At 40.7% G+C, this 14,878-nt stretch overlaps 2 protein-coding genes across 2 annotated transcripts in view; both read right to left on the bottom strand.

Moving 5' to 3' along the window:
- LPCAT2 (lysophosphatidylcholine acyltransferase 2) overlaps positions 1-14,878 on the bottom strand; it is a 30,075-nt gene that overhangs the window by 7,143 nt on the left and 8,054 nt on the right. Inside the window, exons 4-11 of the mRNA XM_066194579.1 lie at positions 14,750-14,862; positions 12,053-12,113; positions 10,978-11,036; positions 9,776-9,810; positions 7,766-7,820; positions 4,562-4,644; positions 3,901-4,026; positions 2,653-2,806 (exon numbers count right to left, since the gene is read on the bottom strand). Coding sequence (XP_066050676.1) covers positions 2,653-2,806; positions 3,901-4,026; positions 4,562-4,644; positions 7,766-7,820; positions 9,776-9,810; positions 10,978-11,036; positions 12,053-12,113; positions 14,750-14,862 — 686 coding nt within the window. The remainder of the gene's footprint in view (positions 1-2,652; positions 2,807-3,900; positions 4,027-4,561; positions 4,645-7,765; positions 7,821-9,775; positions 9,811-10,977; positions 11,037-12,052; positions 12,114-14,749; positions 14,863-14,878) is intronic.
- Positions 16-1,769, bottom strand: CAPNS2 (calpain small subunit 2). Its single transcript, XM_066194387.1, has one exon. It carries the CDS (start codon positions 1,160-1,162, stop codon positions 413-415), a length of 750 nt encoding a protein of 249 aa, XP_066050484.1. The 5' UTR covers positions 1,163-1,769; the 3' UTR covers positions 16-412.

Raw genomic sequence — 14,878 nt, 5'->3', positions numbered from 1 at the left:
AGTGACTGCCTTCAGGCAAACAGCCTTTATTCCAGATTAGTGACTGCTGACAAATCAGAACAGCAACATCAACACCACACTTAGACTTTTTATATAATAGTTATACTCTTATACAAGCCACTTTACATGAAAAAGAAACTAAGCTTTGATCTTTCCAATATATTCCCTAACCTTAGAGTCTAGAATTTTCTGAACACAGACTTATGCAATTACCCAAACAAGAACCTACACAAACCCCTCAGAAGAGCAGACTAGTGCACGCACAAGAGGAATCACTACACTTGTAGCGGAGCCATCTCCCTCTAGCTACACCCGCCTTAGAAAGACTAAAGGCAAAGACTACGGTTGTAGAGCAGAGGATTGCGGTCCTCCACGTGTATCTTCCACACAAAGCTGCTTCTCCACCACACCTTCACGAATACATGGTCAGCTGCAGCCAGTCTTCAATGGTCACTTTGACATGCCCACTTCCATCTTGGTCCAGGGACTTGAAGGCCCTGAACATGCTGTCCAGCCGCACCAGGCAACTGATGAAGCTGTTGAAATCCATGCTGCCGTCGTCGTTGGCGTATCTGCGCACGATCACCTGGCACAGCTGCTCGTTCAGGTGGAACCCTGCAGCCTTCAAGGCGCTTGGCAGCTGGGCTCTCCCAACAGTGCCTGACTGATCAGTGTCATGCTGCTTGTACACACACTGCCACTTCTTGACGTTGTACCACAGGTACTTGAACTCCTCGAAGCCCAGTTTGCCGCTTGCATCGCTGTCCATGACGGCGACCATGCTGCGGCAGGTGTCCAAGCTGAAGCCGTCCGTCTTCAAGTCTTGGTGCCTGGAAAGGACTTTGTTCAGGATGTCCCTCAGCTCTGTGGCACACACTTCCATATCATCTCCAGCCAGCTGGGCAAACAAGCGACGAAATTGTCTCACCTCATCACTCTCCTGAGCTTCCACATTTGTAAAATGATTGCGAGGAAGTGGAGGTGGCTCTGGATTATATTGAGCTGCCGCTTCACTTATAAGGTTGACGAGACCTCCAACAAGTCGTCCTCCAATATTCCCTCCACCTCCACCTCCTGTCAGGAGCCCTCCAAGGCCACGGGCAAGGCTTCCTCCACGACTACTACCACTTCCTCCGCTCAGCAAGGCTTTAGCAAGGAACATGGTGAAGATTTTTTGAAGCTAGTTACTCGGAGATCCAGTGTCCTGTAGCTCCCCAAAGCTGTTTTGTGTCTGACTTAGGCGTTGGCAAAACACAGCTTATCTGCATGCTTAGACTGCACCATGTCTGTGCATGTCTCTGGCTGCCAGTTACGTCTCACTAGTTTCTGTCACGTGTTGATACGCCTCTATTTCTTTTCTTCTTTGCATTGTTATGTTTATGAGATTTGAGGAACCATTTTAGAGAAAAAAAAAATTAAGTCGAAACCCACAAAGCAGAAGTGTCAGAATGCCTGTGCTCATACCTGAAGCAATTTGAAAACAGCCCTGTTAGATGAGCATGACTGTTCCTCAGTTGTGCTGATCTCCTTAAAGGTGAATGCAGCCTTGCACTTGTTTGTTCTCAGTCTTTTATTCCCTCAATTTTTTAGTGAATTGAGCATTACTTTGCTAGTTCTAGTCATTGATGCTGCACCATATAAAGAAAGCGAAAGGAGTACAATTGCCCTTAATTACTCTGGTTGCCACAGCACATTTCTGATGTAGGTACTGTGCTTCAGGACTCAGACTACATGCCTCAGGAGCCAGTGGTCCAAGATGGTGAGGCAGGAATGACAAAAGGATGAGTACCTAGCTCTGCTAGAGCTTCAAGGCATTCTGCAGTTCAGGAAATACGTTTGACTCTTTCCTCCTATTTTAGAGCCTGTAAAAATTTTTCATGTGAAAAAGTCCTGGAACAGCATATCAGCATGTACAATGGACTCTTAAGGACAGGTGTACTGCTAAGGGTAACTGATCAGGAAAAGTAATGGTGAATTGGGAAAGCTCTTATGGTGACAGGAAACCTCCAGTCCACAGGCACTAGCAGGCTGTGTGCGCTGCAGCACATGTGGAGGCCCAGAAGTAAGATTAATTCCATCTATGCCCCAGTCATTGATGCTTCTGGTATAGAGAGAAATGCAGCCATTTTTGTCATCCTCAGAGAGAAGCAGAAAATTGGAGAGATTAGCACTGACTAGGGGTAAAGCCTAAATGATCATGCTAACACACAGCCCCCTTATGGCTGGAGAGAAGCAAGAGGAGTCCCTGTAAAGTCTAACAGCACTCTTCACAAGCACAGCAGGAACACTCCAGTGTTCCAGTTAACACTCCAGTTAGCTTCACTCTGCCTTAAATGATCTAATTAATTACAACAGCTAACTAAGCTATCAACATGTACATAAGATCAAAATCTGCAGTCAGCAAAAGAAAATATTCAGCTATTACCAACATGAAGAGTATTGTCTGCTACTGGTGCAGCAACTTGGCCCGAGGACTGGCTGCCATGTCACAAGGCAGAAACTAATGAATGTTTTCCCCACTGAAACTTATGAACAAAACTGTAAGAGTCACCTACCTTGTGTAAAGAAGGTACTAACCAAGGGAATAAATGTCCTTTTGGTACATGATTTCTAACAAAATATTGTCAACAAGTCAGTTAACCAATTACTCACCCTGTCAAAAAGTAGAAACAGTTCTTTGAGAACATCTGAAATAGGCAGCTTCAAGTACTCAGCAAACTCCTCAATTCCAATTCTTCCCCCTTTGGAAGCACTTGCAATAGCAGCAAAAGTATCCAACTGCTCTCTGACATGATTCCATTTTAGGCTATGCAAACATGAGAGAGAGGAGATATTTCTATACAGCAGTTCTCGGACAGATGGAATTTCAGTAGGAGTTATTACAGTGTTCAAAGATGAAAAACTGCCAAACAGGGCATGGGTGTACAGCATTTCTAATGCTGTGCTTCAGACCAGATATTTTACTTTAAATGAGTAACAAAGGACAGCTCCCCTCTGGTTATTAATATTAAAAGCAGGCAGTTCTATGCTTGGGTATGTCAGAGCTCCATAGAGTAACTTCCCAAATCTAGAATTGTCTGTCCAGTTACTAGGCTAAAAAGCAGAAAGCTTTTCATTACCATAAATGCAGGTGCAGCAATACTTTGCTGCATCATGCTCTAGGGTAAGTATTTCCTTGACAGGAAGGAGGGAGTAGGCCTCCGCTCTATTAGCAAACTCTCTACCCAAACACCAGCATTGTTAGAGCCTCAGAAGTGTCAGATCTCTGCAGAAATACACCACTGCACCTCGGCGAGAACAATTAGGATTGCCATGTAACTATGCCAGATGGAGTTCTATAAATGGATATACAGCACATAAATAATATGTCAAGGTTTATTGGACACATTCAGATTTCACCACAGCCATGCCAGATTATTTGATGGAATATGGTTACATGGCTCAGTCCTCAAATTCCACTGTATCCAGACAGAAAAAATTGACATCACTAGTGACACATGGCTGCACAGTAAAATTAAGAACAGTGAGCTGAAGTTTGAGGCTGGGAAGAAGGCTTTTTACTTCCTGCCACAAGCTGCCTGTGCCTCACCACTAAAGCAACTTAAATTTGCACTGACATTACCATCAAGTGTTTAAAATAGGTACTGCTCTACTTTTCTCACCCTTTGGTGAAAACAATCTTTGCTCCTGCAACACTGGTGACAAAAATTACTTGGGAGTAGTTTTTACTGGGATGTTCCTCATTTCTGACTTCCTCGTAATTTATGTAAATTGTATGCATAAATACACTGTACTGCACATGGCCAAGTCTGTTGTCGGGTTATTTAACCTTTGGCAGATGGCCATCAACACCTGCAGCACTTTAGTAATTATGCTACCAAGAGATAAAACTTCCCTTACTTGAGTTTCTTGCTAATTTTGGTGAACTCCACCAGCCCAGCTTCCATGGGTAAAGTCAATTGTCCTGCTGAAATCATCAGTCTGCAATCTTCAAAAGTGTGATCAGTGACTGGCACATTCAAAGCACTGAAATAAAATTAAGGAAAAAGCAAAGTCAATTTCTTGAATGGAAATAACTTTTAGTTGATCGTTTCCCTTCTCTGATATGCGAAACAAATGGCAATTCATTCTTGCACTGCTGCAAGTAGGACAAACCAATACACACCACTTCATGAAACTGTGAAACCACACCAGGGAAACTACGTTATGGCAGCAGCACCAGGTTTTAAGATTTACAATCTTGTAAATGCAGCCCAGTAACATTGATGAACAAACCACCACCCACTTATCCTTGCCAAGCAAAAAGAGATCATTTTATTCCAGTTTTCTATGAATGGAATATATTGTGTTCCAATGTAAGACAACTTTCTTTATGCGCCATGTAAAAACAATCAGGGTAGTCTAGTATAGGAGTTTGACATCTCTTAGTGAAAATCTAGAGCAATTCCTACGCATAGTACCTGGGACTTGACTAAATTGTACTTTATGGCTAGGCTGTAGGTGGAATTACTTGATATAAAAGAACAGTTATCAAAGGTTTTATTGATGATCAATTACTTACTTTGCCATGGTTTGTCGGACTCTGTTGGCAAAAAGAATTGGATCATTCTTTTCTTCCTCAGTAGGAACATGAACAGGCAGAAACTGAAAGGGATGAGTTATCCAATCAATTCAATAGTTACCACTTCATTAGGAACATGAGCAATTTCTTATGTTTGTATGAGTGCGGGAGAACAGGAGAAAAACATCAGTCATGCAATGAAAGATCTGGGCGCTAGAGGTCTCAGCCACCTTAGAAACCACTCAGACTCTTCTGCCCTCACCACACAAAACTGCAAAACTACCTCTTAAGGGTTGGTAGAAGCTTCTTTAATATGTAAAATCAACCTCCCCAAGAAGGAAAGTATAATAAATTCATACTTTGTTAGAAGATTAAATGCTGCACTAGTAAGAATGTGAGTTTGAAATACTGCACACTTCTTTTCAAAGATCTTTTTTAAGTGATGTTATATATTGGACTAGTGTGTGTGAGAGTGTTAATGTTTTTAAATATACACTGCAGTGCCACCTCGTACCTGTTAATTGTATCTGTCAGCATGTGACTGATAAGTTTCCTGTACACTATTCTCCCATGACAAAAACATTAAGGAATCATAGTTCTGAGTTGTAAATGGCACACTAACTGGATACAATTTTGGGACTCCAGGCAGAAGGTAAAAAATCCCAATAACCCCCTCTCCTCCCACAACTAGGAAACACCCTAGTTATATAAATGGTAACGTTTACTACTGAGGATTCAGTACTAATATGTAAGAAGTTGGAAGTACCTTTTCACTAAAATAGCCTCTAGATGAACTATTATCTATTGTGGTGCGAACCAGCACCTGTTTGCAAAGTAGCGTGTGTGGAGGAGGGCTTTGCTCTACTTCAGTCTACAGTGTTTGCTCACAGCCCTGTTTACTGTGCCTTTTCCCAGCTATGGTTATCATTTGTCTGAGTTCTGCTGCTCTGCACCCTGCCCTTAATTCCTAGAATACAACAATTCAAAAATGAGGTGTTGCTCATGGTTCATTGGAAGAAAGTTGCTAATTATGTGCCAGTATGTTGCTTTATACAGCAGTTGCTGGTCATGCATTATTATAGTGCTAACTGTCCCATATAAAGACAGTTCCTCCTGAACAGCCTTTTAATGTTTGTTTTTAAGGAATGCTTTCTCTTTATGATTAACACCAGTGAGTTTATGGAAATGGTTGTCTGTCAAATAACCATAACAAATTTCTGTTTATAATTAAAAGTTGTCTCCCCGTAAGGAGGGGAGAGGTCCAGCTGTTCACAGGAATAACTGAGATTTCATTCGTTCTGTAAGCAGTTGCCAGCTTTGTTCAAGGTCTGAAATAGGTCCCTGGTTATTACAATTCCCCTTCAGAAGTCACATAGCTCAAACTGAGAAATCACAGGCACACAGTACACAGAAAACCCTGTCATTACTGGTGAGATGAAGTCGTAACTCTGGGTCTATCTACGCAAACATGGTCATGGTTTTCAAAGTGGCCATTATTTCACTTGAGGCTGAGGTCTTGCTCACAGAGCAACGTAAATTCCTGGCAGCTTAAACACCACCTTCACCCCCTCCAAAAAAACCCCCTACAATTATTCATAAAACCTGTTTGCCAGAAACAACAGCTGAAGAGCAAGAATTTGGTTTCTTGACCTCCTGCACTGGCTGCATGATCTCACACCCTCAACTGCTTATCTCCTGGAGAGTGACAAGTACATCTTCAGAGTCAAACTCAGTCCTGTAAGAAAAATTCTTCCCACCTCCTTCAGCAGCAAAAATATTTCTCTGATCTGCTTGTGACCTAGAATCTTGCCTTAGGCAATTTGCCAAATGCAGTACTTTTTGCTGCCCTAAAACTCACTGCCAGGCTCAGTTTCATTTTCAATATCCCAGTGTGTTAGAGCTGGACTGGAAGTGGACCCACAGCCCTGGAGCCCATCACTGCTCCTGCACAGTAGGTAGAGGCAGTGCAAGACTGGTGGGAGTGGAGAGGCTACTTGCTCACAGAATGGGACAGCAACAGAAATGTCCGCTCCCAAAAGGAGTAGTTGGATTCCCTCCTTCCACAGGAAAATGTGTGCCTTCTCTTTTCAGAAACTGAAAGGCTCTTGCACCAACGCTAAGAAATTAGTTTCATTTTGGGGACACATGCTGCTGTGAAAGCTGCAATTTTTTTCATGTTTCACTTTCATCTCTTGGAATATGAAAATTATTTTCTGGCAAACAAGTTTGAGCTCTGTTCTGAAGTAAGGGAAAACGAAGATCTGCCTTCTATTGGAAGGGCTACATTAACTGCTTCTTGTTCCCACTCATACAAATCACATGGCTATACCCTACTGAACAAAATTCCTAGGAGAATTATATCTTGATTACACCTTCTACAAATATGTGTTTAATGAATATATACATACAGTAACAAGATGCTGCCTTAAAATGAATATCATTGTTCCACAACACAGACTATGCTGCCAATTGTTAGCAGTAACAACACTGCTTGTATTCACAAAGCTTTGGACTCTGCTAAATTCTGTGTTTTGCAAATAAACAGCAAAACGCGTAATTTTCTCCCCTTCCTCAGGTTCCTAAACCAACTTAGACCACACTGACAATCCTTTGTTGTCTGGTAAGGAATGTGTTTGGAAAATTGTCTCTTTGACAGGGAGCAGTTACAGTGTGGGTGATCACATTAAGAAGTGTGGATGTTGTTTCTGTTGTTGTCCATCTGTCTCTGTGCTGTGCAGTGGATTCTAATGTCCAAGGCAACTGGTTCCATATGAGGCTCAGCACAAGTACTTGAATGAGCTCTTACTTGTTGAAATCCAAGAGTCCAGTCTGGGGAGATGGTGAGGAAGAGCAGGTTACTTTGAAGGGATCAGAGAAATGGGGAGGTAGGAAAAAGAAGCTGCTACCTTTGACAGAATGTATGTTAATTCTTAGTTTTAACATCTGTAGAATTCATGTGGTGATAATTAACAGTGATTTTATAATGCTCCAAAAATAAAGACATTTCTGGAAGCTGTCTTAGAAACTCATCAGAATGACACATACATATGGACAACAAATTACTTACTGTGATGCTTGTTCTTGTTTCTGAGACATTTGTTTATTGTTCACTAAAAATAACTAATAATGTGAATAACGCATTTATATTAAAGCAGAATTTCCCTGGTTGCTAAATCTTAGTAAAAAAATATTTCCAATTCTTACCTCAACTTCTAATCTTGTGAAGATCTGACAGAGTGTCATTATGCACAGCTCTTTACTGCAGGCAACGAGAAAGAAAAATAAATTTTACTTAATTAAAACAGAAGTATTTGCAGGTCAGTATAGATTAAACTTTTTAAAGCACAAAAAACTAAAGCCAATATTAAGCAAGGTTTTTAAGTACCTTGCAGTGAAGTTTCCCAAAAAGTTACTTTTTGCCTTCTTTCTAACACAGCTTCGGCATATAGCTGGTGCTCGCCTGCAGGGCAGGCAACTTGTCTGCTCTCATACACATTAACAATTCTGCACAGCTCTTTGGCCAGTAAAATGTCTCCCTCTCTTTAAGGAGGACCATGGATACTGGATTTTAAACTCTAAGAGCTTTGATTCTGAGAAGTAGCTTTATCTTTTATTCTTTCAGCTGCAAAATAGAACCAGTAACTTCCTTATGCAGAACTGGATTTGTTAGTATTTGCTAATGATTTTGCAAATTACAGTAACATTTACACAGATGTGTTAATGATGTGCCAGTGGGGTCAGGACCCTCAGTGCTTTTCTAAGAAGTCACACATTTTAGGATCAACAGATAAGCTAGGGGGAGGAAGAAACTGCTAAAGAGGATAAGAACAGTCACATCTGACTTGCTGTTTTCACTCTGATTTGTAAGCAGAAATTAAGATTTGATCTTTACAGCAGGTATATTATAATAGAAAACCTTCAAGCAGTCTTTCTCTGTTCTTGTTTTGGACAAAATAGAAAAGGGAAAAAGCAAGAGAACCTATGGGATCCTGTCTATCTAATGCATGAGTCCACTCCTAATGCTTGATTTTCTAACATAACATCAGGTATACCTCCCAGCAAGGCACAAAAGTAAGAGAGAAGTAGTAAGTGAAAGCAGGAACTATGTCAGGAGGTTTCTGAGAAGGAGACTGGTACTGTCCCATCCCGGCTGCAATATCCAGGAAGTTTTACAAAGAGTGAGACCATTATGCATTTTGTGATCTGCATGTCTGTGCAGGGAGTATTCTTCTCCTGGTTCCAGTTAGTTTTGTTAAGAATCTATGGGTTCTTCTCCATATAACCCTTCTCTCCTCACGATTTTGCTAAGCAGTTCCTTTCACCTGCGCACAGGTTTTGACTTGAACCTTCACCATCCAGCCACCAGGATTAGAGCATTTCTCCATTCTGAAGGAATGGGCAGCCTCCTCCTTCCCATGGGAATACCTATGATTTCATGTCTTTCTTTGCCTATTCCTACTCCACCTATCATAACTGAAGATATAACTCCATTTTAATCTTTCAGTGTAAATCCTCCATAGAGGAAATATGTAGCATGCACTGAATTTGTAATGTTCATTATTCTCAGTATACTGATAAATGTATAGCAATAGTACTAAGAGCAAAAATCTGGGGAAATCAAAATGGACATTTTCATCATGTCCATTGTCTAAGTGGGAAGATAATAGGATTATATATTTATATAAACACATATATTTAAAAAGATAGCTTAAAAGATTCTTATTATCTGCTCCACTAGTCCAGATGTGCTTCAAAATTAGCTGCCTTACAAATGTTAGCTAGTAAATCAGGACTACTGCACCTAGATACACTACATATTCCACATGAAAATGTATATGGATTCTGAAAATGCACGTTTTTGTATGTTTGTAAAGTGAAAAGTATTTTCCAGACATACTTTCAGTGCAGTTGTGAAGGTTCTTTAATACTTCCCTTTCCTTTGTTCTAGTGTAATGTGTGAATCAGGAGAAAATGAAAAACAAAGTGGCAGAAGTGGAAATAATACTTTTCTTTGCTAACCCTTTCTCTAGCCATTCCGATATGAAATCTACTGCAGGACAGCATTATCTCCAGGTATTTCCCCCTCATAAAAACAGACCTAGAAGAACATGTGTCTTGGCTTAGTGGAATCTGTTTGGCAGACTGTTTAGGAATCTGTTTAGCAACAGGGGAAAAATTTCTGTATGTAATTTTCAGTAGGATTAAGAAACTTACAACGAATAGCCCTGCCATGTCCAGGTCACAGTATCCTAAGGAAAAAGTAAAACACAGAAATGTATGACAAAACCAGATGAAAGTTAGCAAGCATATAAGTTACAATTTAAAACAGGCACAAGTTTAGTAAAAGCAGATGATGTTTTTATAGGCCTGTAGTGAAAATAAATAAAGGTGTAAAGGCAAACAGGATTCCTTGCCTTAAAAATTCGGAAATAAGCATGGCAGACTTTTATAAACAATTTGGAATAACAGTTAGTTAGTTAGCTATTGTAAATCATTCACTCTGATCCAAACAACAGAAGCAGGGAAAAGAAAAATTAGTAACACTTCGTCAGTGGGCCTTACTAGTCCCTTTAGAGAGGCATTCTCATAAACATGTCTCATTTAGTTTTTAAGGACATTTCTGCATAATTTATCATGCTTGTTTTTTGATTTTTTTTCTCTCTTTCTGTGTTTATTACTTCTTCTTTTTACAGTGTGTACTGGCAGATCCTTAAATCTTATCAGTGAAATGTGATACCAATCCCCTTGAGTGGTTCATTTTTGACATTCATTTGTAAAAGGATTACACAAAGGAATCTTTGCAAATAACAACAATAACAACCATATTTTTAATCCTAACAAAATATTAGGAACTGAAAGTTTGGCCTTTTCTGGATTTGTTGGATGACCAGGTAATTTAAAAAAAGTTGAAAAGGTTCCAGCCTTACAGGTGCAGTAAAGTCGAGCTGCACAAGGAACACTGCATGAAAAGAACATCTGCAAAGCTGCTCCCCTGAGGAGGGCTGTTGGATGCATTGCATGGCTCAGCTTTGCTTCTGCTCAGAAACTCTGCAAGTCCCTTTGCAGTAAGGATATCTTGAGGTTAACCAAAAAATGATGACTAAGAGGGAAGTTGTGTCCATTTTTGACTTCAAAGTACAGGCTCTGTGGCGCTGCAGGAAGTTTCCAACTTCCTCTGCAATACTTTCCTGTCTCCCCTCTTTAGCTAAGAAGCCCAGCAGTAATTTTTCAGTCAGAATAGCAACTACACCATGGTGACACTTGGGAAGCCTGGCTACTTCCAGGACCTCTTCCATGCTAAAGCTCAGGACAATATATTCTTTAGTGACAATGCAAAGGATTTATTGTAGGTACCACTGAAGTCAGGCTTTTGCCTTCTGTAGTATTAGTTAGTAAGAGAAGAATTTTCTGCTCACCAGCTTGTTGGGGTACCGGAGTAACACAGGTTGGACAGGGACTCGTGGAACAAAGGCACCTGCAGCCACAAATTAGAACTAATTGTTACAACTAAGCTTAATGCAGCAATTGGGACCTTTAAGTGGTTTATTTCAGACAACAGTACCTGGAAGGAGACATTTTTAAAAACACAAGGAGAATGAGAAGTGTTTTACTTCAGTTTTTTGTTTGTTGTTTGATTTGGGATTTATGTATATTGTAGGTTGGGTCTTTGATTTTTAATTGTTTTTAAATCAGTAGCACAACCAGCAAGATGTCAGGACAAAAAAGGGTTTGGCTCTATTTCAAGGAGAAAGCTGCCTAAGATCCCTGGACTGTTCAAACTCATTTTCTGTGCATTATCTCCCCATTGACAGGCATTAATTTCAAAGGATGAGATGCTCACAAGGCTTTTGGGCATTTCCTGCATCACTCTGTTTTCTGATCATTACAAGCGATACAGATCAGAGCACGTAGTAATGGTTTTGAAACACTTCTACCCAAGACACTGTAAAACAGTTAAAGTCAGGTTGCTCTCCTTTTTAAACTGAAGGGCAGCACAACAATCTAATGATCAGTTATGCAATGAAGCATGTTTCTGTGTTAAAAATTTGTTGTCCTGGCTTGCTAAGCACTACGCAAAGACATTTTGTAACTTGGTTGCTGAGCCTTGCATGGCAAAATTTACAGGAATCTAAGACAGCCCAACTGTTAGCTGAGATAAAAGAACATCATGGAAGTTCATACATACACCTCATAACAATGACAGCTGAGTTTCTGAGTAAACAAATTAAATGAAAACTGTACCCAGAAAAATCCCCCAACCAACTAATCATGTAAGTCACAGATATTTTGCATCCTACATAATAGCACAAACCAAAGAAGTGAGCTGACTAGTATAAAAGAGTGTGTTTAGTGCCACTGAAACTTTAAGAATGTAAGGGATTACTACACTGCTGTTGTGGATGATGTACCTTCACAAGTTCAGTCCTTACTACAACTATCAAATTAATACCACATACTTTTTTCCAACAACAATGGGATAAAATCTCTCACCTTGTTTAAATGTGATGAGGCAGGATCGGTTTGTGCAGGTGCCTTCTGGGAAAATCAGTATCTTGGATTCAAAGAGAGAGAAAAATATACACACACGCACATGTATTTCATAAAAGGATTACACTTTAGTATCTGTTATACACAAGCTGACATTATGCAAGCTCTGTGACCTGTTGCACTGTACTGCAAGAATATCATAACTGTTTCCAAAGTAAACAAACATATTAATGAAGGATGCTCATGATATTAGTACCCTGCTCCATCTTAATTTGGAAACCAATGCTTTCTAAGAAAGGAGCCCTGGGGAAAGGCCTTTATCAGTTCAGAAATACAGTACAAAACACTTTTAAGTGTTTCACTTGTAATTTTAGTGTTAGTAATAATAGAATTGTTCCTCTGACAGCAGTTCCTTATTGAGCTGCTGGGTGTATAAATATAGGAGTCTGGGCTGAAAGGAAGTGCATGAGGTACTTGGGCATTTACAGGCGGAGATGCCATCAGTGAGATGCCAGCTGTGATGAGATCACAGCTTGAGCAGCAGAGCAAAAGGCAGAGGAGAGATGTGCTGTGAGGCAGGGCTCTGTAGGCATTACACACCACGGCAGCCTCTGAACCCCAGTTACTCAGACACACCAACACCCAGAAGGTTTCTGATTTAGTGTCTGAGACAGTACATGAAGTGCACTGTGAACTGCAATGTGACACACTGAATCCAGCCCCCTATGGAACACAAGCTTTGAATTTCTCATAACACTACAAGATCATAAGCAGCATTCTAAAAACATCCCAGCACGAAGAGTTCAAGGTGTGCTCCCACTTCAGTCTGAATGAGCAGGTCAAGGCTAGCTGTGAAAGAGGCCTCAGGAGGTCACACCCAAGGACACAGACTGTTGAAGGGTATGACAGAGGCAACTGCACACAGCAAGTTACAGCCAGTCCTCCATGACACATCCTGTAATCAGAAAGTGTGGCCAGGGCACAGGACTAGGAATCACCCAGTGACACCCTCAGTTGTACTGCTGACTCAGTCCTGGAGATTCCCAGATTACTTGACTCATAATCTATTTATGCCCTAATACATATCTAGGTTTCATCCCAAGTGCAGCACTGGTGCAGGAGCCCATTTCCCTTTTCTCCCCATGCTGCTTTCAGCAGAGATCAGGTCTACCAGGGCATTCATCCATAACAGTTTAGCAAATCATGAGCACCAGTGTAGTCTCTAACCCAGTATTTAAACAAAACTGGCATACGCATGCTCAACTGACAAATTAAAAAAATAAAAATGGAGGCTATAATATTATGTAGAGCAGTTTAGAAAAATACATTTATGAGTCAAAGTACCCTAAATATTAAAAAGCTTTTAGAAGGTACTTATGAAGTAAAAATGTATGAAATGTGTAAATAATGCCATTACAAAAAAAAAAAAAAAGGATAGCGTTGGTCTTCCCTACTTGAATGGTCTCTGTTTCTAGAGACTGTTCAGAAAGTAGAGCAGTAAACAGCAGGTCTAGCTGGCACAGATGCCTCCTACTGAGGTCTGTTATCTACACTTGCCTCTGAAGTTTCTGCAAAAGCCACTCACTGAAACAGAAGTGAAGGAAAAGTTAATTTTTCATAGTCATTTAGAGGGTATCCAACTATGACTAAGACCTCGTGACTTCAGCTACTGACCCAGTCACTTTCTGTTTTTATTTTAAGTAAATTAACCCCCAAGAAAACAAGTTAAGAGGTAATTCGAAACACAAAGCATGAGTTTATACCCAAATCTGCACAGGAGATGTTTGGAGCAAGGTTTTATATTATCACTGACTGGATTTGTCCAGCAGCATGGCAATGACATCGTATTCGTAGTATCTGAAGGCAATGCAACAAGAAGAAAGCACAAAGGCACTCCCAAAAGAGATGTCAGCTGATGCACAACTACTCCCAGTCTTTCTTCTTCCAAAGAATATGGATTTCCATTCCTGGCCTCTGCTTTTCATATAAGCAGCAGAGAGCTGCTGCCTCAACACTTTCCCTCCTCCTGATCAGCCCCTGCCCCATTAGCTCTTCCAGATGGAAAGCCATCCAGGACCTGGAAGCAGAACAGCAGCTTACTGCTGAGGAACGACCATGGGAAACACTGCAGAAGCAGTAACTATTGCTTCCATGTCAAAATCATTCCTCAAATCAGCCTAAAAATCTTGGGTTTAATGCATTATTAACCTTAAGAGTGAACTAAGCTCCACCTCTTCTACACTCTACATGAGAAACTGAAGTTTTGAGCTAAAGTACTGTTTGTACTGATCTTGGTCAGTCTGGGTTACCCACCTCATGAACTGCTCATCCTCTAGCTGGTGTGAGCACAGCTACATGGCCTAGCTGCAGAATACTGATCCACACAAACCAATGCAATTCATCTGCTACACTGAAGGCAGCATGTTAAGAATTGAAAAGGGAAAAGAGACAGTCAAGAGCATCTGCATTTGCAACAGCAATTGGTACTGGCTGGATTTAACTGATCCATTTGTCACAACACAACTCCTTTTGGACATCAGATTTTTCCCATCTTAACCCAGTGATAATACACCTGAGAGCTGACTTCATTTCTGGACATTTTATGATTCCTACCCAGCTGGTCACTTGTGCTATTGTGATGCACAATGAACAGGGAACAGGAATACATGATGGAAGAGAAGTTAGTGGTGTATTTATTACCTGTGGCCACTGGCCTCTTGACAATGACCGCCTGGTTATCTCAGCAACTGTGTTCTTCCGCGAATCAGGGTCCTGACGAGAAACGGCCACAGGCTGAAGGGAACCTAAAATTGCTGTGAGACAGATTGA

This window comes from Chamaea fasciata, unplaced genomic scaffold (genome assembly GCF_029207755.1).
Source record: "Chamaea fasciata isolate MVZ Bird 193981 ecotype frontalis unplaced genomic scaffold, bChaFas1.0.hap1 SCAF_12, whole genome shotgun sequence".
In the NCBI taxonomy this organism is placed as follows: Eukaryota; Metazoa; Chordata; class Aves; order Passeriformes; family Sylviidae; genus Chamaea; species Chamaea fasciata.
The sequence above is the reverse complement of the archived record's forward strand: the minus strand, read 5'-3'. Positions and strand labels throughout refer to the sequence as shown.

Bases quoted from the DNA above. Each gene is read 5' to 3' on its own strand.
- CAPNS2 (XM_066194387.1), bottom strand. From the start codon at position 1,162: ATGTTCCTTGCTAAAGCCTTGCTGAGCGGAGGAAGTGGTAGTAGTCGT.